The sequence below is a fragment of the Plodia interpunctella genome, chromosome 7 (assembly GCF_027563975.2).
Source record: "Plodia interpunctella isolate USDA-ARS_2022_Savannah chromosome 7, ilPloInte3.2, whole genome shotgun sequence".
NCBI classification, from domain to species: domain Eukaryota; kingdom Metazoa; phylum Arthropoda; class Insecta; order Lepidoptera; family Pyralidae; genus Plodia; species Plodia interpunctella.
The window spans coordinates 2,794,808-2,820,905 of NC_071300.1; the positions used below are offsets into that span (position 1 = coordinate 2,794,808).

Consider the following 26,098-nt stretch of genomic DNA (forward strand, 5'->3'; position numbering starts at 1 on the left):
TCATTCATTATTTACTTTCAAAAAAGAATTTCTTTTAAAATAACGTCTACGTCACTCTCACTATCTTTAGGTGTAGGGCCATTCTGTAAAATTTATTGTTACCAGGCGCCAATTCCAAATAACGCACGTACAATGCCGTGAAAAGATTCTACATTTAATGTGACGAGTGATATTTATAAATGGTCAAGAATAACTTATTGAACATTAAACAATGGAAGCCCAATAAATTTTGAACTAACAAACTTTCAGAAATTACTAACTACTGCGAAATGAATCAATTTATTGACAGATCTAATACTAAAATTAAATTATTTAAAAATATAAATTACATAAACTGCAGTTGAGGTTTTTAAGTTTTAAATAGGGAGATCTTTAGAATTCTGACAATTCAAAATTTTATTCAATATATATATATATACTACTAAATATATATATATATATATATATATATATATATATATATATATATATATATATATATATTTAGTGTTGAAATTAGATGCGCCAACATTTGTCAACAGAAATGGATTTTAATACATCAGACTAGTTTCCAGTTTCAAAACGCGAGGAAATGTAACGCAATAATAAGCTTATCGTATTACTTTCCTACAACAATGGGTTTATGCACGTGGGTCGAGTTGCAATTACAATAGTTCGTATACATTATCAGTTTCATTTTTTGTATTCTATAGAAAACTCGAGGATTTCCTATCTACCAATGGAAAAATGTGGGGTCATGTCATGGATAATCTCAAAAGCAGTTTAATTTAGCGCCATTGATGGTAAAGATACTTTAGCTTTCTAAATAAAATTACTTTCGGAAAAATAGTTGTCTAAATTGGCACATTACACATTGAAAATGATAAAATTAGCTCTTTTCATAATGTTTGTCCTCAAACATTCATACAATAAATAATCATAATTATACTTATTTGGTGCGTTTTGTAAATTGTTTATGATAAGTATTGTTTGCCCTAGTGCATATGTACTTAAATCGTGGTAATATTGTATAATTTAGGTATTAGGCCAGATTTCAGACTACAAGTTATGATTAGGGGTTTTACCATTGCATGTTTATGTTCACTTAACCGAGGCGTGAATTCGTTAATATTATTTAACCTAGTAATTGAGAACGTTAACATCATAGTTCGATAATGTGCATCATCTTCTAAAATAGATTTTATTTTATTTGAAAAATAGAGTTTTTTATTACAAAATATGTTTCATGACAACTTATAATTTAACAGTTAATGTTATCTTTACTTAAATATTCCAACTATTATCCATTTCTTGATTATTTTTATGTTCGTAACATACATGATAACATTCTTTACTTACATTCCATAGATATATATATAACTTTTCTTTGAATAAATAAATCGCATAGGGAAATCTATACAATAACATATTGGAAACGGTGGTTTATATCATTAAACGGTGAACGAACGTGTTGAGTAAAAGCGTTTCGTTCTGATAGACACACACATGGTATGCCTAGCTTAGGCAACTAATGATAACATTTAGTCGAATTCCATTTGACTACGCAAAATGCGTAAACGCATTATACTTGTCACGCCTTCATTATTTATCCGGTAAGTATATATAATTTTATGAAATGGAATAAGGGATGAACGAAGATGATATAGAATTTAATGCTGACGCAGTTTTAAAGGAAATAAATTATTATAAAATTATTACCATATGGCTACAGTCCACACGTGTGCAAAACGTTAAGTGTGGAACCCACGCATAGTAATATAATTAAATTAGTTATCATAATCGTGTCACGACTATAAAAATGTGCACATGCAAATCAAACCAAGTTTTAGAACTGGCATTTATTAGCACTTCGCAGAAATGGCCTTACAGCTTATTAAACATGAGCTATTTAATTTGATTAGGCCACACGAGATGGAGCGTAATGATAGCTCAAGTTACGTTGGTCGATAATTGAATCTGTACGTAGGTAGGTACTTGTGGTGTGCCGCATTCCTCGGATGCCAGTGTTGATTGGCGTTAGTATGGAGATAAAGGGTCAATATAATTAACGCTGAAATGCCAAAGTTCGTTTGTTTTCTAGCGAGGGCAGATATAGTGTAGAATGCTTATAAGGAGCCAGATTTTATATCTTTTTAATTTTAGTATCCGATAATAACATCTTATGAATAAAAAAATAGAACCGTAAAAAAATCTTATTTATAAGTAATCGCGTTATATTCCACTATATGTATATATATTTATTTACTAACTACAAGAACTAAGACTAATAAGGTACGTTAAAAACGACTACAAAAAAGATAAAAATTAAGCTATTTATTTGTACGTTTCAATTAATCGTGTAGTAACCCCTACTCAAAGAGATACAAAGTACTCCAAGACAAGAAATGTGGGACGAATTCCGTTGACAATGACGAATTTGTCAATTTTTTACAGCCGGTCGGAAGTTGACTCGACAAGGCGATAAATGGACAATGTAATGTTGTAGTCAATGAATCTTCGCAAGGATAGAATCATTGGGAAAAAATGTCTATAATTAAATTGTAATGAAGATGATTACAGCGAGGTGAAACTTTTATCAGTAAGTTAAAAGGCGCTTCCGTAAGATAACCTAAGCGCTTTGAGAAAAAAAAAATTTAATGACAAGATTTAAAAAATTTAACTCACCTTGCCCGGTCCCATCATTCCTTTTGATACAAATACTGCCACATCTTTAAAAGATCTTTAAGGATCCTTTACGGGGTGGACAGAGCCAGTCGCGAGCCTAGTAGTTAGTAGTGGCACTCGAGGTTCTCAGTACTCCTACAGTTTATTTTACTCTGCCTCATCTGCATGGCGAACGTGTTTCTGATGCAAAAACGTCTTCCAAAACGCTAGTTCTGCGATCATCTCTTATTTAGTTATTGAAATATATATATATATATATGACTAATTCTATATCTATTCCAACGTTTAAGTTTCTCGTGACAAGTTGACAAGCAATAATGTTCTAACAAATAAAGTCCACAAATCGCAGCCTTGGTCAGTCCACCGACAGAATAGAAGGTCATTTGCATTCTATATTCACAGTGCAATTGTTTTTGGTCTATTGGTTGCATACTTTAAGAGCTAATTAGGATGGCTAAGGTACGTACTTATAGAACTGTAGCAAATAGAGTAATTTTATAAGAACGAGCTATGTTTGTAGTAAGTATAAATATCTATCTTAAAGAGGTCTTAGGAAACTTTCTTTGAGCCAAGATTAATGAAGTGAGCGATTTATGTCTTCATTTTTAACACGGATTTTTAATTTGTGAAAATGAAAGCTATGATTAAATAGTTATCACATCTGTATTTTCTAATAACAAACATCGATAAATTACAGAAAATATATATAAATAATACTTGTCATCCAGATTACGAGGTGTGAATCATAATTATATAAACAAAAATAAACTCGGTTTTACTAAAATTATTGTTTGCTTTGAGGAAAACCATTAGTCTACATCATTAACCACATTGACAGAAAAGCAAATGAGCTGTCAACAATGTAGATAATAAATTATTTCAAAATTCATCATTATTTTCATCATATCGCGTATATCCTAATTAAACCATACCCCATGTTGGAACCTAATTAATTTAAATTTGATAATTAAAAAGTGATGTGTGCTGTAGAGGGTGATTCGAATAACTACCCAATCGATTACAGTGGCGACATACTGTTCAAATATTAACTATATTTTAGACGTTCTAGTTTTACAATGTTGTTTAACTTGCGTAAATATTTTCACAGCTACAAGAATACACGTACGAAACATAAAAAGCCGGAAAAAGCTCGTTATTTTAATGGTAATAACATTGTATCGTAAACACATAATTATCTGGAAGATATGATGATGACAAGAAGTGTGTGCCACGTGTGGGTGTAATCTGAAGGATTACAAGCGGTGCATACCGAAGCATGTGTGTGTATTTGTATAGAAATGTGACGTAACATTGTAACTCCATACAAAAAAAGATTTAATGCGTAAAGCGTAACGGTGCGCGTTTATTGTATGGTATTGTACGCATGCGTGCGCGCGTACGCAACACAGCCAGCTTCCATCTGCAATAATTTTAAGGGCTCCGTTCTAAATGAATTATTCAAATGTAAGTTAAGTAATATCGCGATAAAATTTAGCCTTAACATAAGCTGCTATCTTGAAAATCTTAATCTATATCTGTGCCAAATTTCAATAAATTCGGTCCAATAGTTTATGAATTCATTCGTGTAAACAAAAATACAATGAAAAATTTAAATCTTTTCTCTTTGTAATATTAGTATGGATACAATGTTGGATTATTGGGCTTTTACATGTAGTATTCACATACGAGAAATCGAGGACAAGTATTACCAAGTCTGTGTTATTACCTAGTACATGGTCGAAGGGAACCAGACATGGAATTAGTCAGAAATCAGATGTTAATGACCGGTAACAAGAATTTCTCCAAGGGTCTTTTACCTATTTCATAAATAGGCGTCTTTTCTACGAATTTGCGTGTGTAATCATCATGACAATCTAAGATTTAAGTGTTACCTAAATTAATGAATTTGTTCCTAGGAAATTATTTTAGAGAATATTTTATAGATTTAGAAAATAAACATGATGGTAAAACGCAACGTTTGTATTAATCATAAATTTAAACTTTCCTTGTACATAGATGTTAACACTAAAATTGAATTTATTATATAAATATCACTTTTATTTAATAAATTTGGACCAGATTTATGCCTGGTCATCTAGATTTCAAAATAACGCGGATTATTTTTGGTTACCAAGAAGCCAAATTATTTCATTTCGTTAATAAAAACAACAAATTACCAGGCCAATTAACACAGTTTGCTTGGCCAAATAACTACTGTGCCGATTTTGGTGAAATTTGGATGAAACCTTCAGAAGTAACATAGGCTGACAGACATTTTTATTATTATTTTACACGAGCGAAGCCAGGACGGGCCTCTAGTATTAAAACAAATATCGTCTTGAATTTTGAAGCATCATGATATTAATCTTCAGAATTAAGCAGTTATTATATAACATGATTTCCTTATGTTACGTTACGTACAAGTATGACTTTATAATATTTATGAATATGGTTACGACCAACCTAATAAAAAAAAAATAAACGTCTCTTAGTGTAAGTATTAGGCCGTAGTGTAGGTGTAAGTATTACACTATGTAAATACCACTTGGTATGGGCAATGACCAGCTAATTTCTAACGACATCACAACAACCTATCACTGCATGGGCGCATCAAGTCCTGCCATAAACGTCGTCAGTCAGAACAAGTTAATGGACTTTTACGTTATTGGTACCAACATCAGTGGCGCAAAATATGACGATCACAGAAAAGGTATTCTGTTTACTTTATATTCTTTGCCATTCCATGTATACATATATGCTTCAAAGATCAAGCATGAGCGAACAGTCGTAAGAACATCAATCTATGTTAAATTATTGGAAATTCGCTTCTATTGTCGTTGCATAGTTCTATAAAGGGCTTCGTTAGGTGTGGTTGACCTCATATATTCTTCCCAACAGGCTATTGAGGTCAAACACACTAAAATGTACAATACTTGAGCAATCAAAAAATCATTCAAGTCATGCAATATAGTTTTCTAATTTCGCTCAAGCCTGTATTTTTACTCCCCTATATTGAAAAGTCTTCAGAACAGAAATGTACCATTACTGAATAGAAAATATTTGTGAGAGCTCTTTCTGGTATATATATAGCATAATTCCATTAGTTTCTTTACTTTGTGTCGACAGGAAATCGCGCCGCTTTTCGCCGAGACGCCACTTTTACTTTCGCCGAACGTTCACCTGGGTTTAAGGTGCCCCAGATACCGCCTACATGGTTTGATAGTGTTTAAACATGACCTAACATACATTAATGTTCAACAAATTGATGTCACTTTGGACGAATTAAGCTGACTCCTGGCTACTAATAAGTATTTAACAGACAAAGATTATTTATTTGCAAAAACATGAGTTTACATTTTTTACAATGTGGTGTTAAAAGAAAAGCTTAATCCTATATGTTTCACCGTCCACGGGTATGCAAATTTAAATGGAGCATGCTTTCCATTTAAATTTGCCTCCATCTTAATTTATCCTACATATACCTATTCATCCCATAATTTCATCCCACAAAACAAAATCGAATAAATAAAAGTAACTAAATTTTATATTAACTAAAAAGTAACTAATTTTTTTTATTATTATAATTTTATTTTCACAGTAAATAATATGTTCAGTTTATACGTTTCAGATGACAGTGTATTCCATTATGTAAATATTTAATTGAAAATTAGATTGTTAAGCAATTATGTCCACCAAATATTTTCTTTAGGTCAAATCACTTTGCAGCTATTTGTAGAAGTTAGTAGTATAGAATATAGTATAGAATATAGATATATTACATGATAATTATTATAAGATGACCATAAATGTAAATGTCTACTAATACTATAATACAGAGGCGCCGAAACTCGCAATACCTGTACAAGGCTACTAAGTTTTATAACTTATGCTTATGCACTAATTGTAATTACTTTAAGATCATTGTAACACTTGGTTGGCGAATAAATAATATGAATATGAATTATAATTAAAGAAACTTGTTTATCATACCATATGGCAAGGCAACTAAAGCATTACAAATGATGTGGTTATCAAATGTCAGCAGACTCCAGAAAATATTCAGATGAGAGACAGAGTTTAAATATCAGGAGGAACTAAAAAGAACAATTATTTAATAGTTGCCTATATGTTTTAGAGCTCTAAAGGTGTCTTCATCAACATACAAAAAATAAAAACATCAGAAAATAATCTGTATATGGATATTTTCAAGCTTAAAATTAATCATAAAAGTCATTATTTTCCTAAATTAATATTTATTTTTTCATTTTCTAATGCTTACTCAATAAGCACATAAGTAACTATGACGATTTTAATACATATTTATAATCAGCAAGAAATTCTAAAAACAAAATAAAGCAAGGAATAGAATTAGTCAGCACTTTACAATGGACCCTACGCCTTAGGAATTTCCATATCACAACCACCCTGTCTTATGTTACCTTCTATGCATTCCTTAATCTGTGTTAACATATTACTAAGTTTATGATCAATAAAATGTTAGTTAAGCATCCAATAAAGTAAAGCTGATAACTATAACTAACAGGAAGTTATTGAGACAGAAACTACTCATCAGTGTTTTGTGCTAAGATTAAAAATAGATTTTATACACAATTTTTACCTCATTTTCATTACAAAATTAAGGTAAAAGTAAATCTAAATTTGGATGTAGGTAGGTACTATTTGAAATTACAGAGAAATGAAATGCTGGACAAAATCAAACAAATCAATGAATGACATATGCATCAAAACTATAGCATGATCCTATAATAACTTAGTATATTTTCATACATCACTGTTACCACCATATTTGTTAAAAAAAACCTGTGGTAACATTTAGAAAATATTAAAAATCTTTTAAATAACTACATGATAGGTGTGATAATATGATGTATGGACATGATAGATCCATAACTATGGTTTCCAACTGGAAACAAATATAGCTTTCACTAAAATTGGGATATACCCATAATGAAGAATTATAAATACAACAAAGGCGATTTACTGAATAGCCACTCTGGTATGAAGTCATTGTTTTCAACAAAATAAAGATGAAGCCCCTGTCCGCAATGCGTGACCAGCTTGTTGCTCAATGACGCAGCTTCATGCACTCTTAACATGATTCCTTCAAATTGATATGGTATTGGGTTCCAACCTTGAGGGTTGCCTCGTTTTATTGCCAAACATATTGCTACAAAATCCTTTTAATTATACATATTTAATAAGCCCAGACTCTTTTGTTAAATGCTGATATGAAATGTGTAGATTAAGCGGTTTCCAATGACAGGTACAAAGTTCAATTTTACTAACCCACTTATATTTATAGGTAAAACTAAACTGATTTTTGGCTACATTAAGGAACTTTCTTTTATAATCAAAAAAGATGTGGAAGATGGACAACCAAAACCTACTGTTTTCATTTCTATTTCCAGAGTTGCAGTCTGACTCTGTGTCTTTTGGTCTGTCTGTTTTAACCAATTACCAGTACTGAGATAGTGTTATTGAATAGTGTTATGTAGTGAATGTTTGTTTCTACAACAGAATAGTTTGATAAACCAGTTTGGTGTAAAGGACACATTTAAATCTTACTTACCAAAGCAATAATTTTCAAATATTAATTGTATAAAATAACACTTTAAACATTAGGAATGAAGACGACTAAGAAGTATAATAACATATCATTAGCTATAAACAAACTGTCAAGGATATTACCGAAGATTACCGTTATCAAAAGCATAAGAACATTAATAGATAAAGATTGATGATAGGATACATACCTAAAGTCCAAGCTAAGGTTCCTCTGATGCGTAGGTGGTTTAGGATCCCTGACGTCGTTTCGGCTTCCGTGGACGGGAACATCCTCCAACATGCTCACTCACGCAATCGCGACACAAAACAATATACCCATATCACAACAGAACTGACTGAGCGAAGTCAGCGAGTAAATAACAACATTGACAACATGGCGTCGAGAGAAATCTCAATTTTATTTTATAATGTAACAATCTCACTCACTGCCGGACACAAATCAATTATTGTTTTAAAATCACGAGCTAACTATCTATTCACAGCCTCCAATACTCTACCAATTTTGTTTTCTTTGTTTTTTATTAAAATATTATCAAAATATGTAACCAATTTTAATGAGATGCTTTTACGAAGATTTTATACAAACGTCACAATGAATTTAATGAACAATCCAAAGAAAGAAACACTAAAACTTTCCGCGAATAATGTTTGCAGATGTACATAACAAAAGAAATAAAATTCTTCAAAATTAAAGAAATCGATGGTTCTTCGCCAGGGAGGACGACATCCAGTTTTTTTTTTAATGTCACCCCACCAAAACTAGATATCTAGTGATGGGCTGGCTTTCAAACCATATAATGTCAAAGATATGCGATACAAATACGGTTATTCGAGTATATAGGTCTCGGTTATCCAGGATATACCGACAATGGAATTAGTAGATACTCCGTTACTAATTCCATGGTACCCACAATGTAAAAAACATTACACCCCCACAATGTAAAAAAATTATTATAAAAACATTAGACAACAGGGCAAAATGTAACAAATGATTCGATTTTAGTTGAGACAAAATAAATTCAGCGTTACTATAATAGTTTATTATCAACACATCGATAACTCAACAAAACTTTTTTGGCAACAATAATATCGACAGGTATTATCAATCTATCGGTTGCTTTAGACTACCGATTCTCTTTGTTTTTTTAACAGTAATAATGAGCAAGGACAATTTTATACTGAAGTGTAATTTTAAAACCATTTTGTGTCAATCTGGTCATATTGCTTCAATATGTAGTACTATCTAAATAAGGAAAATCGGAAAATAATTTGAAATGGCATATAAAGGTAGGTATACTATCGATAGTATTGTCACCAAGAGCAAAAATTATATTGATAACATCATACGATGTTATATCGATTAACAGTAGATAGTCGTTTATCGAGCGGCAACACTAGTTGTCATTGTCAATTTGAATTAATAACTTTGCATTTTGCTATAGGTACATTACATTCACATCACAGAGTACATTTTTATATACCAAAAATTACATTGTACATCTCTCTCTAAGCTCAGATTTTTATCAGAATAAAAACACTAAACACTTTAAAAATATTCAAGATGTCCCATAACAAGTTAAGTCAAAGAATTAGCATTTCTATAATTTACCCAGATTATCATTATAGCTTTACTTATTTAGCATAAGATATGCAAGGAAGTAGAGAGAGCCTGAATGTTTAGAAATTCTGATGTCTGACATATTATTTTTGTTTTTTATTTCTTTACAGTATCAAAATCTTACCAGGAGCCACTGTTTGCGAAGACTGCACACTAGAAGGGGACATTACTATTGGTGGTGGTACAGTCATCCACCCAAGAGTGACTATTATTGCAGAAGGTGGCCCTATCATCATTGCTGAATATTGTATTATTGAAGAATATTCCACTATCATTCATAAGTAAACACTCACTCATATTATAATTATTTTACTTTTTTATTCATATAGATTAAATCATGATTGTATATGATTATTGTTGCTTTGTAATAATTGAAGGAAATCTTTATTTTAGGCATCTTTAATTTATAAAAGTTCGTCTAACAGCATTCATAATTTTTTTATTTGAACAATGATTCAAGAAGTAGAATGTGGTAAATTACTAATTTGGTTAATTTCAGGAAAAGTGATAAACAAGAGAATCCACCTAAGCCTTTATTTATTGGAGCTCATAATGTATTTGAGGTTGGCTGTCAACTAGAGTCCCCGTGTGGACACATTGGAGAGAGCAATGTGTTTGAGTGTCGGTCTTTTGTTGGAGTAGACATCAAAATTGGAAGTGGTTGTGTTATTGGTAAGACTGTAAATGGTACACTAATTTTAGTATATTTTTATTCTTTATTTTGAAAATTATGTGCAGGAAAGATTGTAAGAAGGCTTTTTCCTAACTAATAATCAAAATGTAGTAAGGTGTAGTTAAAACAATGCTCTTTTTCAGGTTTTGAGATTGCTTTTCTGGATATATTCAAGTTATAATAGGACCTATGTACAATGTGCGAAATAGAGTTGATTAAATTGTCAGCTTCACTGGCAAAGCACTATAATATGCATGCTTGGCATGCATATTATAGTGCTATGTTATCAGTTATTATCAATATATTATCTGTTTGTAAATGTGTTGTAAATTATATATATGTACTGTTTATTTTCAGGAGCTGCCTGCCATCTAACAGCTCCTCAAACACTAGCTGACAACACAGTAATCTGGGGTACAGACCACCATGTTAGAGAAGCTCTAGAAAAGCAACCTTCACAACTCTTGCAATTGGACTTCTTGAGCAAAGTGATGCCCAACTACCACAGATTAAGGAAACCAAATGTTCACAAACGCCAACCTTCTAGAACATCTCAAGAATCTTCACCAAAGCCTTAAAGCTTATTATTGTCTACTCACCAGCCACAAATTTCCTCAAGGTCCATTTACACCAAGCAACACACAGGCTGCAAATTCAAATTCAAATCATTTATTCAGAAATTAGACCTTCACAGGCTCTTTTTCTCGTCAATCTTTAAATTTATAGTTATTTCTCACAAGCTAGAAACTACTGGCATTTCGGAACGACCACTGCTGAGAAGAAATGCCGAAAGAAACTCATTTGAACAGTGTTGGTCCCTATCATGCCAGATCGGCTTACCATTATTGTTTCTTACAATGTTTTTTTTTTTCTTTCTAATAATATATAAAACTACATAATGTACATAGTCAAAAGGTATATCAAAACAGACCAACCAATGCTTAGCTTGAGCTGGTCATATGCTATGGCCAGCCATAGATGGAACTGCCAGAGTTGGGTATAAAATAAGCATTTAATTGCTTAGTGTATAATAACTATCTTCCGATAAATAGCATTATGCTTCTATTCTATTTATTTTTACATATTAAATTTAAGATTTGTAGGATTAAGTTGAAATGTATTAATATTTAAAACTAATTAAAAAAATTGTGTAACTTTTTTCATAATGAGTTTATATTATTTTAATCAAACTTAGGAACTGAATACTTGGGTCGATTTATGGAGACAAAGATGTTAACCACCAGATTGGAAGTGATTCAGAGATTGAGTAGAGAGTCTCTTGTCTACAGAAGCGTAAATAATCGTGTTAATTTCATATATATTTGTCTCCCTAGTTTTAGAAAGGGCCCACTGAACGCGGGGCGCGCTGTTTGTCTCCCAGATAAACTTTCAATCCGACTGTTGGTACGCTGATACCCGCAGCTCACCCCGCGGTAGCCCCGGGTTATAAACATTCTACTCCAAATTTCATCGGCCCAGCAATAGTGGCTTAATAAACACTGACTTTCGCAATTCGTTTATTAGTATAGAAATTGTGATATCTATGGTATAGAAGTAGAAATTAATAATTGTATGATGCCTGTTTAACCCTTTTGCCTATAATTCAATTCCATTGCCTTTTTATGTTATTCAAAGTAAATCGTCAAATTAACTGTCACTGTCATTGATATGATAATTTAACTTTGACAATTTTTTATGATGGCGGGAATCTGGAATTATCAATTTAACTCTCTACTTAGACTCTTATCTTTGTTTATTCGCTTCGTTTGTACTTTTGTTTTGTGTAACGTAGATTAAACTTAAACAAAATATGTTTTATTGTTTTGTTTTGTGAATTCTTCATAAGTTAAATCATTCCTTCTTTTTGAAAATTGGTTTAGGTAACAACTTACAGAAAAACAAATGGATCCAATATTTTCATTTCCATTTCCACCTTATCCTATCCAAGAAAAGTTTATGAAAGAGTTATATTCAACGATTGAGGAATCTAAGCTGGGTATCTTCGAAAGTCCCACCGGTACTGTAAGTAATTAGGCAAAACATTGAACATAATTTGTCTGAACTGTATAACCTAAAATAACTAACAAAAAATATTTTTCTTTTACAAAGGGTAAATCTTTGAGTATTTGCTGTGGAGCGTTGCAGTGGTTGAAGGACAATAATCAAAGAATAATCAGTAATTTAGAGCAGGATATTTCAAAGCTGAAATTAGAGATTTCTAGTAACTCAAGTAAGTTTTCATGTAAAATGAAATTTTGTTATTAGTTTTATTTTCCTAGATGTTGACGGAATCTTCCAATTACATGTTAGTTATTCTATTTTTTCTTTATCTAAATTTGTTTATTTTCATACATATATTTTGTATATTTTATTCTATAATATAATATTTTTATTTCAAGGCTCAGATGACTGGCTTCAAGAAGAATATGAAAAAATAAAAAAGAATCAGGTGCTAGTGGAGCTACAAAATAAATTGGATAAAATCAAGAAGAGGAATGAAAAGCTGAATGAAATGAAAATAAGAGTTAATAAATTAAAGTTGAATGTTAATAACAAGACTGTTGAACACTACTTCCATAAGACTGATAAAAATAAGAAAGATGGTGATAAGAATAACAAACAGGAGAATGCTTATGATGCAGATGATGATCTTCTATTAGAAGAGTTTTTGGAGAAAGAGGAAACAGAAAATGAATCTGATTATGAGGATATTATAGAAAAAGAAGATGATTGTCAGAATTGTAAGGTACTTATCCAAATTCAAGTCTATTTGAATTTTCTAATATTTGATTCTAATACTCTATGACACAAGTAGCTTTATTTATTTTTAACTAGCAACATGTCCTGATGATAAATTATACAACTAAATCTTTCTCTTGAATCAAAAATTTGAATAACCTGCATCAATATCAGTTGCAAAGTTTTAAAGAACTAAGCATACATAGGGTCAGGTCAGTCAGTGGTAAGCAACTTTGTGTTATAACTTTGTCTCGACTTATTTATGTCAGCACTCCTTTGCCTAGGCAAAAATTTAGAAATTGTTACTCAGATTCTTAAATCTAATTCTTAAAACCAGATATTCATAGGCAGCAGAACACACAGTCAGCTGTCACAGTTTGTGGGTGAAGTCAAGAGGACCATATTCAAAGACACAAGAGTGGTTACTCTGGCTTCCCGCCAGCATTACTGCATTAACTCCAATGTGTCAAAACTTAAGAATGTTCATCTTATTAATGAAAGGTTTGTACCAATTTATTAATTTGAAAATACTGCAAGAGGAAAAGCTAAACTGCTGAACTGATGAAATTTAATATGCACTATTAAAATCTTTTTTTAAATGAATATAGCTAAACACTAGGCTATTTTTGTTTCAAATGTATACTAAGACCAGAAATGGGGGTGAAAGTTGGTATGACTTAAGCTGACTGAAACTAGTAGGGTATATCATAACTTGTCTACTTTCTTTTATACTTGCATTTACTCCAAACACCTTCATATGTTCTGCCTCAACCAATACATCTGTCTCTTTGTCTCCCTCTTCTCCAAACAGAAATCCTTAAAACATTTTTCAAAATTACAGATGCTTAGATCTACAAAAATCAAAAACAAAATCAACAGCAGTTGATGAAGATGGAAAGGTTTTGAAGAAAACCAAGGTCAAATCTTGTTCAGGTTGCCCTTATTACAACCAGGGCAACATAGCTAGGCTGAAGGAGAGGATGTTAGTGGATATTATGGATATGGAGGATATTGTCAAGTGCGGGAAAGAATTGAAGGCTTGTCCATATTATGCTTCAAGAGCAGCAATGGATGAGGCAGAAGTATGATTTCAATTTTAATATTAAAAGATTGACAATACATGTAATCCAATATATATTGGATTACATGTATTGTTAATCAATAATTATATTACAGCGAAGCACAGATTCCGCTAGTCCATATTAAGCATAGCATTTGTACTTTTGAAAATTTACATACAATTGATCCACATTGTTAGATATTTTTGTATCTGGGCCAACTGACCAATATTCTTCGAGGGTACATAAAATACTGGCACATAAGTAAAGTCTCTTCAAATCCGAATTTAAAAACATCTTGTTTTTCATATTTCAGGTAGTGCTAATGAGTCACGCTGGGGTGGCCAGCTCCGGTGCCAGAACAGGAATATCCCTAAATTTAAAAAACAATATTCTGGTTTTAGACGAAGCGCATGGTCTCCCTGCAGCATTAGAGAATGCGAACTCTGCGCCACTTTCTGAAAAACATCTATCATGCTTAAAAACTTGTTTGAAGTTCTATGTGAATAAATATAGTTCCAGGCTGAGCAGCAAGAATTTGTTGACGCTCAATCAGATGGGATTTGTTATTGGGAAATTATTGGGTAAGTAAATACAGTTAGTACATTAATATTTTAAAAATATGTACTATTAATTTCTGTAAATATATTTATTTTTATAATAACCTGATAAAGCGTCCCACGACTGGGCAAAGACCTTTCTTCTGCCATGTTGCTGCCTTTGCAGGAAATAATAAAGGAAAAATAATTAATATAACAATACATTTACAGGGTTTATAAAATCAAGTAACAGCAGCAATAAGGTTCAAGAAGATAAAACAATTTATATGTTAGAAGATTTTGTAGTCAAAGCAGATATAGACCACATGAATTTCAGGCCTCTCATAGATTTCTGTAGAAAAACTAGATTGGCTCCTAAACTACATTCATTTTCTATGAGATATAACCAGGAAGTGCTTGAGAGCGAAATACAGAAGGAAGAAAATAAGAAAAACTCTTTTCAAATGTTCATGGAAAATATTAAAAAGAAAAAAATAGGTGATAACCAGCCAGTTGTAAAAGAAGAAACAAAAGAAAGCAAAGAGAAACCAGCGTTTTTGAAAGGCAAGCAAGAAAATCAGACGCCTGATGAGGTGAGCAACTACTAGCTTTGAGGTTTGTCAAGACTGATGAAACTCAAAAACCACTGCATGAATTTTTAATGCGGTTTTTACCGATGGATAGTGTGATTCCTGATGTAGGTGTATTATTTGTTATGTTTTAACCCGAGCAAAGCCGGGACGGGCTGCTAGTAATATATTTAAATAAGATCTTGTTTAACCTTTCAGGTACATTCAGAAGTATCAGTGGGCACGGGACTGTACCAAGTAATGGAGTTCCTAGAACTCTTATGTGACCGCAGTGAAAACGGCAGAGTTTTGGTACAGACGGCGGAACAGAATTCGGGTAGTTTGAAATATTTACTTCTAAACCCGACTGAACACTTCTCGGATGTCATCAAGCAATGTCGCTCCGTGAGTATCTCTTTCTCTCATCTTATTTATTGATTATTAGCTTTTGTCTGCGTCTCCGCCCGCGTTAATTTCCCACGGGAACAGTCCTTTTTTTCCGGATAAAAGTAATCCTGTCATTGTAAATTTCATGTCATTTGTAAATGTCCTTCTCCGTAATGATACCTATACATATGTATGCGTAATTTTAAGACAATTGGATGAGTACATAAATAGTAAAGAGGTAACAAATAAACTTACTTTCGCTTTTAAACATTAGTTAAGATTAGAATTTGCCTGCAGGTATTGCAGTTAAAATTTACCTACTTCTACAGGTGAATTTTAACTGCAAGATTTGATTACAAACACATATATCGGGACAGGTGAAACTAAATAAAATCTTGTAACAACAAAGACGACGATTTTTTCACCATACATATTTTCTGACCTAACTCTCATTTTCAGGTGATCCTAGCAGGCGGGACGATGGAGCCAGTATCGGAATTCCTCCAACTCCTCACGGGCTCGGCGGCCGCCCGCGACGTCGTCAACGTCGTCAAGTGCGAACACGTTGTGCCCAGAGATAATGTACTTGCATTGTGTGTGTCTAAAGGCCCTTCGCAGTTGGCGCTCAACTTCTCGTATGAGAATCGGATGGCGAAGAATATGGTGAGTGCTGTTTTATTTGCTTCAGTTTATCACAGGGCTAATTGAATCCATAGATCAACAAAAATAGGGAATTTGAAATTATTTTCTCTTCAAATCTTTGTGTCTATTTTTGCTGGGTGTCTTTGTGTCTATTAATGCATTTTAAATAACATATGTGAAATGTGTGATTTCCCTGATTCCTTTTTATGGCAGAAAATTGAAGAATGCGGTATGACTCCGATAGGAATCCGAGCACAGCTAGTTTTATTACCGGTGATGGATTGATGACGCATGCATTTCGCTTGTATTGAGAGAGGATAATTCGGACGTTACATAAGCTAATATAATATCTAGCATTACTAATTCAACAACAATTTTAGCTAGAAGAAGTGGGAAGAATACTTCGAAACATATGTTCAGTAGTCCCCGGGGGGGTGGTGTGTTTCCTGCCCTCGTACACTTACGAAGAAGCGGTGTACCAAGCTATGAAGAGCAGTGGGGTCTTGGATACGATTGGCAAGAAAAAGAGGATATTTAGGGAGCCCAAATCTGCTACTGATGTTGATCAGGTATGATAAGTAAAAAAAATTTTTTTGCTCTATTTTTAGATTGATTTTTATTTTTGACTTTATTTTTGAAATAAAACTAAGCAGCCAAAATACATACTCATCTGAATGGCGTGCGGTCACCGTAGCCTTTGGACCCTGAAACACCAGGATGTTACCGATTTTGTAGTCTAGGGTTTTATACCAGAACACCCTTTAATTACGAGTACACTTATTGACTACCAGACATTTTGACCAAACCCTACGGGAATCGCGTACTTTCGGGATAAAAAGTACCTACCCTAAGAATACCAAAGAATACCTTGGGTTAAGGTATCAGCTCCTCAATACAAAATTACATAAAACGGCCCAGCTGCTTGAACGTGAAGAAATAACAAACGTATAAACTTTCGCCTTTATAATATGAGTTGGATAAAATAGTATGAAATTATGGTATTTCCAGGTACCTAATAAATATACATACGTGGTCGTCCAAATCAAAAGGGACCTTATGACGACTAGCACTTAGGTGCACTTTATTGGCGATGTTCCAATACAAAACAACGGCAATAAAGACCTAAGTTCTAGTCGCCATAAGGTCCCTTTTGATTTGGACGACCACATATTATTTGTTAAGCAGCTAGACTAGTGATTTCAGCCACGATTTGCAGGTGCTAAGCAAATACGCGTCCGCCGTGAACAGTGCGGGCGCGCTGCTGCTCAGCGTCGTGGGCGGGAAACTCAGCGAGGGGCTCAACTTCTGGTGATCACCACTCGTGTTTCATTTATTATACTATATATACTACATGTCTTACTTTACAAATTACAATCCCCAGCATTTTCTAGTTATTTATTTTATTTACTAGCTTCCTGTGTGAATTTTTCTTCCCAATCTTTACCGCGTTTTCTGCAGGACTGGTAAAATTTATATGAATTTAATTCGTTGTATCGTATCGTCGATTCGTACTAGTCTCCCATCTGTAGTTCAATATTGATATCCATTTTCCGTTACATATCTTGTCAAGGTACCCGCAATATGACAGATTGTGGAGAAAAATGATATAGAGCGAAAGCGGGCGCAGCTGAGATATTCCACAGAGTTAAAGACAAAAAGGACTTAAGAATACTGTTAGCTAACCTTCACTAGTGTGAGAGACTTCACTTTAATTTCACTAGTTAGAAGAAGAGAAAAATAAATATTTATAATTTAGAATTTGTTTACAGCGACGACCTAGGCCGCTGTGTGATGGTAGTAGGCATGCCGTATCCCAACATCAGGTCCCCGGAACTGAAGGAGAAGATGAGGTATTTGGAACGCAGTGTGGGCCCCGGCGCTGGACACGTTTACTATGAGAACCTCTGTATGAAGGGTGTTAACCAATGCATTGGTGAGTTAATAGAACAAATAAATAATAAATTTATTTAATAATAAATTTAATAATAATACATTGATTTTAAAAATTAGGAATTGTACAGTCGCTCGTATATTAAGTTTTACTTGGATTTTAATGCCGTGGTAATAAAGGCGTGTTTGCAATGAATTCGGATGGGATGATGTGCTGTCGATTTTATATAAAGTCAGGACCATACTTTTCAAGAATCTGACGTTTCTTTAGGCCGCGCGTCACTACTTAAAACGTCCTGTTGTGTTCGAAATAAAAAACATCGTAACGAAATTTGCAGCCTAGTGAGACTATTAGTTATGTCCATAGATCAACAAAAAGGAAAAAAAAGTGTGTGAAACAAAGAAGGCAATGAAAACCATTGTCAAGGAAGTGATTATGTTTTATTTCCTCGCAAGAAATACGACTACAAATAATTAACAAGTGGATTTTACGTTTAAACCTCGGGTCGAATCACTTTCTGTGTGTTTAAAACTCAAAAGTACAGAAGAGATGAATTTCTGAATATTAATCATATAATTTATTCCTTTCAGGTCGAGCTGTGAGACATATTAACGACTATGCTTGTGTACTATTGGTTGATGAAAGATATTCGAGGCCTCAAACTATAAATGCATTGCCATCTTTTGTACAAGTAAGTATCAAATTTTATTTTAAAATGATGTCAGTGTTTATTACACCCAAAATAGTATACTTTTTGACAGACTCAAACCAAAAAATAATGGAGGAAGGTCTCCATTCGTCGCGATCTTTTATTAATGTGTCTTTCGTCTATTGGTTTTAAAAATATATATCGTAATATTTTTTTTGCAGAGGTCCTTGCTCTCCAATTGCAACTTTGGTAATACCATGGGGAATATAGTGAAGTTCTTCGCGAGACATAAACAGAACGCGAAATGAAATGTAGATTTAAATATTATTTATTTTAAAATAAGTTCTCTAATAAATATGCTTTACAAAATATACAACAATTATTTACATTCTTCACTTATAAAATACTGTACACATGTTTTACATTGATTACTATCACCGGCAAAGTTGGGAAACAACTTTTAAAAATCACACATCAGGCCTAGCCTGATGGGCAAGATTTTACATTTAAAAATTCTTTCATTTCTTTTATCAATTTAAACCTCCAACACAGTAGGTAGGGTAGTTCCACAAGGTCCCTCGAAGTAGAACTGGAAGTCGTGAGTAGCTGGAGTAGGTTCAATATTAAACTCTGCGACGACAGCGCCGCGCGCGGCCGCTTGTGGCGCGAACAGCGCGGCCGGGTACACCACTGATGATGTCCCCACCACCAGGCAAACGTCGCATGATTCCATCGTGTCTCCTATGAACAAAAGTTCTTTAAGGCAGCCTGTTGTAATGTGTAAAAACACTCTATTGCATTAAAACACTATACCATGGAAGTAGTAGGTACTCCATGAAGATACATAGAAAACTTAATTTTTGACAAAAAGATCTTGTTGCATTCAATGCATGACTAGTACTTGCAGTTTACAATAAAACTAACATAGTAATAAATAAAACGTTGTTTTGAGAGGCCAGATCTATTTATATACATTCTGGAGAGGGGGTCATTCTATGAGGCTAGCATAGTTGCACCAAGCAACTGAAGTCTTGACAAAAAATAGATTAAAGGAAAAAAAAACTGATTAAAATGTAGGATTACCAGCTTTTTTCAGTACATCAGGGTCTAAGCTTTCACCAAACCATACAATATGTGGTCTTAGTAGTCCACTGCACTTTTTACAATGAGGCAGCTCTTTGATCAGTATATCTGATCCAACCACATTTGCATCAGGAGCACCTCTGTTTTCTAAAGCCTAAAATTTAATGTTGTTATAAAGTCAGTAAAGCTTTTATCTTGCACTGGAGCTTATGTTTGGGATTTCATCAGTAAATAAAAGATAAAGATAGGAGCACTCCTATCTTTATGCCAAATTCCATCAAAATCTATCTATTATTTTTTTATTTGTGGATTAACTTTTTGTTGTAAAACTGCCAAATAAATAAGTAAAAACAAGTTTATTCTTGTTTGAGTTTGTTATAAACAAAAAATATTTATATAGGATAATAAATATTTTTTTGTCTATAATGTCTTATCATTACAGATTCACATCCAATACAATAAACAGAAATTAGAAATAATACAAATATTGTATTTGCATGGAGATTGTAATGTCATCCATTAACAGTCATACATTATTTTCTCAGACAGGATGATGTTAGGTGATGTTCGAATATATTTCAGTTTATATAAAAATTGAATATTTTTATTATAAATGTTCATGGTACATAACAATATTTACATGGGCACATACAATGCAAATAATACACATTAAGGGTACCCTAATTAATTAGGCTATACCATCCTAAATCATAAACATTCTTAGCAAACATTTACTCACTGGACATATAGGACTGTCTGTGTTTACCAACACCTCTTTGCATTTGGTACAGCGGGTCTTGTACAGGTTGCCATGAAGTTCTATCAAGTTCTTAGTACCAGCTCGGACATGAAGACCATCCACATTTTGTGTGATCACTGTAATTATTTTCTCTGAACCATATTTGGTTTCATAATTCGCTATTGCAATATGGCCCTGGAAATAATAACAAATTAGTGTCCATACATTAAATAGTGGAAGATCCAGGCACTGAAGACATTTTATCTCTAATAAAAGTTTCCAGCATGTTAATAATAAAATAGTTATCCCCTATATATCGTTACAATATTTAGTTTTCTCTTCTTGATATATAAACAAATAAACTAACATTAAACATACCGCGTTAGGCTGCGCTTTGGCCGCCACTTCTCTTCTGTAATGATAAAATTCCCAAACCAAACTTGGACTCGTCTTAAACGCTTCTGGGGTAGCCAATGCGGAGGCCTGGTACTTCCTCCAGAGTCCACCTGCACCTCTAAACGTAGGGATACCAGATTCTGCGCTAATTCCGGCGCCAGACAAGATAACAATATTTTTAGCGGCTCGTAAAGCATCTTTAAACTTATTTATATCACTGGACTGCCGCGAAACCATTTTAAACGTACTATATGACACTAGACTATAATTAATTCTCCTTAACAAACTAATGCACATAATTTAAAGTTTTTAACTATATTACGAAAATCCTGAGAATCAGCCGATTAGTAGTTAGCAGCCCAGTGTCCTGTGTTTCATTATATTTAGAAAGCACTCTGTGGTCCTGTGTCACTGTCTTATGAAATAAATCAAAACATATAACTAGGGATGGGAAAAGATTTGATCTCCATCCGTACAACGTAAGTTTGGAACGTATGTGTGGAAACAACGTTCACTTCCAGAAAAAAAAAAACATTTCAAATATTCAACAAAATCTACACTACTACATACGCATTTTCGCTTGAATCAACAGAGTTTTTGCTTTCCGTTCATCGTGGGAAATACGTAGTGCATACACTCCTTCAATCATATTCCTCATAGCGGAGGGTTTCATTAAGTGGAATGAAGTACATATAAAGACTTTGTTGGCAATATTCATGGAGTAGTTTGCTATTACCCTCTCCATTTCACATATTAGATGATATTATCGACTAGCAGGGTTTCCTCACGAATAGAATATGTACATACCATGGATTTAATAAGTACTTCGTTGTACGGAGTACCTACTAATTCCATGGTACATACACATGATTACACAATACACATATATACCATACATACTCTATTCTAAATTCCATATGTAAATTACAAAAAGTTCCAATGTAATAACTAGGAACTTTTTGGCTGTATCGATTCAATCTATTTACCATAAAATTATTGATTTCTATTCATAACGTCAAACTAGTTTGATGTTTTGTTTGTTGTCAAAACGTCATTTTAGATTAGATGATTTCTTTTCTGAAGCTCCTTTTGTTTTGATTAAGTTTTGGAAATAATTTTAGTTTTATTGTAATAAATGCACGAAAAACAAAAGTGACTATGATGAATCTTCGCTAGATTAATGCTGAGAAAAGCTTAAGAATTACCTACCTTGGTTTATTGTTTTGTCCGGCATCGAACACTATGGATTACGATTATCTCATAAAATTACTTTGTGTGGGGGATTCTGGAGTCGGAAAAACAAGCTTTCTTTACAAGTACACAGATGGAGTGTTTCACACACAATTTATTTCAACAGTGGGCATCGATTTCCGAGAAAAAACTGTGGCAAGTATTAATTGATGTATTTATAGTTATAGTTTCTATATGCTTTGGGTTCTAGTTCAGTTAAATTTTTTATTCTTGTATTTAATATTCTTTCTTGTAATAAAATATGTTTCCAGATATATCAGCAAAGTGGGCGCCAACATCGAATTCATTTGCAACTTTGGGACACTGCTGGACAAGAAAGGTTAGTTGAAATTCACATTTTCATAGAGATTTCAAAAGCCTTTCTTCTTTTTATCAACATCATCATATAGTTAAGAAAAAAATGTATTAAAAGTATTTGTATCAATCTAATTGTAGGTACCTTACTGGTTTATATATTTCAGATTTCGGAGTTTAACAACAGCATTCTACAGAGATGCAATGGGATTCTTGCTGCTATTTGACTTGACTAATGAAGCATCTTTTCTTGAAGTGAGAAATTGGATTGAACAGCTAAAGGTGAATTTATTTTTATCTGGTGTAAATTTTAAATTGAAATATATGTGACGAGTTATAACATAGATCACGGCATTAACCATTTATTTAATTTTGTTATTACAAATTATTATTCATACAAATTAAATTATGCCATTGTTCTAGACGCACAGTTTAAGTGACGATCCTGACATTGTCCTGTGCGGCCACAAATGTGACCTGCAGGAAAAACGGCTGGTCAATCAGAATCGTGCCAGGGAGTTTGCCAAAAATTACAACTTGCCATATTTGGAGACCAGTGCCAAAAGTGGACAGAATATAGACCGTGCTATTGAGATACTTCTGGATAAAGTTATGCACAGGTATATAGAGTAGTTTCATTAGGATATCCTTATTAAGATTTGTGTACTTATATCTTTTGTACCTTGACCCTTGGATGTCGTATGAGGTGTCTAAGGGACACAGTCTAGTCAGCCGATAGGCAACAATAACATTCCCAATTAAGGTTGACATCAGGCAGGCAGGTAGCCCTAAAATAACAGTAGAATCTTTTAAGGTTTTTTTTTACATAGACCTCAGTCACAGGCTCAACCATGAACTTGTGGAGATGAGAGAGAGAGAGTTCTTCTCTTAAACCTTCCAGTTTCTCAAAAGGCTTATGATTTACTGTCTTAAAAGCTGGAATTTATGAGCACCTACAAAATGAAAAAAAAAAAAGATCTTGTATATAGATTTTATTTATGAAACTGAATAATTTTAAGTGACATTTATTTCAGAATGGAGTCATCAGTAGAATATGCAATGCTGTGTGCGTCAGGACGACGTCGACAGTCTTTGCAAAAACTGCAAGCGAAACAGGACCGAAATCTATGTACCTGCTAAATTTATGAACATGTCTGTGATCTTTATATGGTCTATCTTAGATCATATGACTTGGAGGACACAATTAACATTAAATTGAAGTAAATTACAATGATTTTATAATCATGATGATTTTGGAGGAAATATGTCTAGAAATGAATTTGTTTTAAAAATAGCACAAATATCGCTAGTTTATTGTTTGTTTTGTGATTGATAATGCATTATCAAATGTTGATTGCATAACCAAAATTATAAAGAAATAGTAGTTGTGTTGTCAAGATTTAAAGACTGCAAATTAACCCATTGATCATAAATTGTTTGACCTGCGCATTTGCACCGGTTCATAAGGTAGACATTGATACAATACACATATATTAAAGTGCACTATGTGCTGCATATAAATATTTACTTTTGCTATAGGTAATAAAGAGGCGTTACGAGTCTAATACATATATTGAAATACTATGTACATTCATAGATTTGTTAAAAATTGGAACTAAATACATTTCCAAAGTGAGACACTTTTAAGACTGATTTTTTTTTATTCATATGGAGTTCGCCTATTTCTTATAACTTTTCAAAACTATTTAAGTAATATATTTAAAAATAATATCGAAGAACTACATTATTGAATGCTTCATGATTCAGTGCTCATATTTTTAATTCTAATATTATTAAAATTGGAACACAGAACAATTGTTATTGAGAGTAAACAATTTGAATGGACATGAATCTAGATTTTGACATTATTATATAATATTGTAAGCAAAGCTAACGTAAAACAAAACGGTGATATTTATCCGTAGTATGGTAAACAAACCTATTTGAATAATTTCGAATTGATTACAACTGATCTCTTTCAAATTTTATTTTAGATTTAATAAGACTATGAATGGTATAAAAATGAATGTTCCTTATATCACTTGTAGCAGGGTAACTAAGTCTAGTCATTTGAAGAGATTTGTTTATTTTAAGTCACACGTTTTTTGTTTATTATAAACTTAATTGTATTACGCTCAGAGCAATTCTTTTTGTTAATATTTTTGTTTGTAGTTTCGTTTATTCTAGTCATAGGTAAATATTTAATGTATTCTGTTTTAAAATGCGAATTTTATTCTGTATTTCGCACAAGTGGATTTGTTTTGCACAACATAGTACTCTATGTATGTTATATATTATAATGTAAGTTATTACAATTATTCTTTGTAAGTATTTTAAGGTACCAGTGGAATTGATCGTACGTTAAGAAATACAAACAAGTATGGGTTTAAAAACCAAGTGAATATGAAATCAAATGCACATACCTTTATAAATAAATGTTCTTTGTTATTCTCTAAATATTCAAAATGAAATGATGTACAAATATATTGTAAATTTCTGCCAAAGGAACTCGTAAAAATCAACTCATTTGTTATCTTTTTGGATACGTAAAAATCTTATTCTGAAACTTATATTTACTATTCAATTATCGCTTTTATAATGCACCTATCTTATGTTTCTTTTATGCGATGGATTTTTTTTTCTAGCTAAATTCCAACCTGGGCAAAAGCTATTCTAACTTCGTCCACGCATTCATGTCTTTGGTGTTCACTTGTCATTTCTTGTCGAATCCTATTAAGCCCTTCCTCAGTGAATTTAATGTGTTTCAAGTTTCCTACTCGTAGGACATTTTGATCTTTATTGACAGAATTTAGTTGACATTATTCCCCCATGCTCAAATATTTCTGTCACCATAAGCACTATTTGTTTAAGGAACCGTTCTTGCTAACACCAGTCTTTAATGTTAAAGTTAAATCGAAAATAGAATTCCTTTATTTATCGGCCTAAAAGTTATAAAATAAAATAAAAACTTATTGCACTGCGGGAGTGCCGGCAAAAGTGAAAACTTGAATATTAACGTTGTGCATTTTCGACGTCTTACAAACTTTCGATCAGGATCACGTGTCCTGACGCGAGTTTTAAAATTTTTCACCCATCACAAAAAGTACACAACGCCGCTAAAGAAGTTTTCACTTCAAAAATAAATTGTATTCCCGATATTGATGGCCCGGTCCAATTCCTAAGACAAAGCAAATGTATTTTTTATAGAATCTTATAAATATTCAACTCAGCAAAATTTAATAATTATACATTGACTACATTTATTAACAGGACTTAATACGAATCTTTTATGTAATGTTGCTGATGTTTCAACGACCATG

At 32.7% G+C, this 26,098-nt stretch overlaps 5 protein-coding genes across 6 annotated transcripts in view; 3 read left to right on the forward strand and 2 right to left on the reverse strand.

The window, feature by feature from the left end:
* fwd (four wheel drive) overlaps positions 1–9,006 on the reverse strand; it is a 46,214-nt gene extending 37,208 nt beyond the window's left edge. The window contains exon 1 of the mRNA XM_053748236.2: positions 8,439–9,006. Coding sequence (XP_053604211.1) covers positions 8,439–8,530 — 92 coding nt within the window. The 5' untranslated portion in view covers positions 8,531–9,006. The remainder of the gene's footprint in view (positions 1–8,438) is intronic.
* A 661-nt stretch (positions 9,007–9,667) lies between these two features.
* Positions 9,668–11,707, forward strand: DCTN6-p27 (Dynactin 6, p27 subunit). Its single transcript, XM_053747603.1, has 4 exons — positions 9,668–9,825; positions 9,979–10,149; positions 10,368–10,540; positions 10,899–11,707. Exons 1-4 carry the CDS (start codon positions 9,812–9,814, stop codon positions 11,117–11,119), a joined length of 579 nt encoding a protein of 192 aa, XP_053603578.1. The 5' UTR covers positions 9,668–9,811; the 3' UTR covers positions 11,120–11,707.
* A 119-nt stretch (positions 11,708–11,826) lies between these two features.
* Positions 11,827–19,384, forward strand: LOC128671260 (uncharacterized protein). Of its 2 annotated transcripts, none has more exons than XR_010369936.1 (14): positions 11,827–12,563; positions 12,651–12,771; positions 12,941–13,287; positions 13,618–13,781; positions 14,122–14,362; positions 14,655–14,922; positions 15,109–15,470; positions 15,666–15,851; positions 16,293–16,496; positions 16,856–17,044; positions 17,679–17,783; positions 18,245–18,408; positions 18,957–19,057; positions 19,237–19,384. XR_010369936.1 is itself a non-coding variant. In XM_053747598.1 (14 exons), the coding sequence occupies exons 1-14, from the start codon at positions 12,444–12,446 to the stop codon at positions 19,321–19,323; spliced, it is 2,646 nt and encodes an 881-aa protein (XP_053603573.1). In that variant the 5' UTR covers positions 11,827–12,443; the 3' UTR covers positions 19,324–19,384. The 2 variants fall into 2 exon arrangements, 1 of the variants encoding a protein (XP_053603573.1); XM_053747598.1 differs by having other exon boundaries at positions 17,692–17,783.
* Positions 19,328–21,656, reverse strand: LOC128671261 (NAD-dependent protein deacylase-like). The gene is made up of 4 exons (XM_053747601.2): positions 21,216–21,656; positions 20,838–21,032; positions 20,099–20,252; positions 19,328–19,756 (listed from the first exon to the last, which is right to left on the reverse strand). Exons 1-4 carry the CDS (start codon positions 21,528–21,530, stop codon positions 19,551–19,553), a joined length of 870 nt encoding a protein of 289 aa, XP_053603576.1. The 5' UTR covers positions 21,531–21,656; the 3' UTR covers positions 19,328–19,550.
* A 602-nt stretch (positions 21,657–22,258) lies between these two features.
* On the forward strand, positions 22,259–24,436 carry Rab27. The gene is made up of 5 exons (XM_053747602.2): positions 22,259–22,619; positions 22,736–22,803; positions 22,946–23,060; positions 23,202–23,398; positions 23,813–24,436. The coding sequence occupies exons 1-5, from the start codon at positions 22,476–22,478 to the stop codon at positions 23,916–23,918; spliced, it is 630 nt and encodes a 209-aa protein (XP_053603577.1). The 5' UTR covers positions 22,259–22,475; the 3' UTR covers positions 23,919–24,436.
* The last annotated feature ends 1,662 nt before the right edge of the window (positions 24,437–26,098 follow it).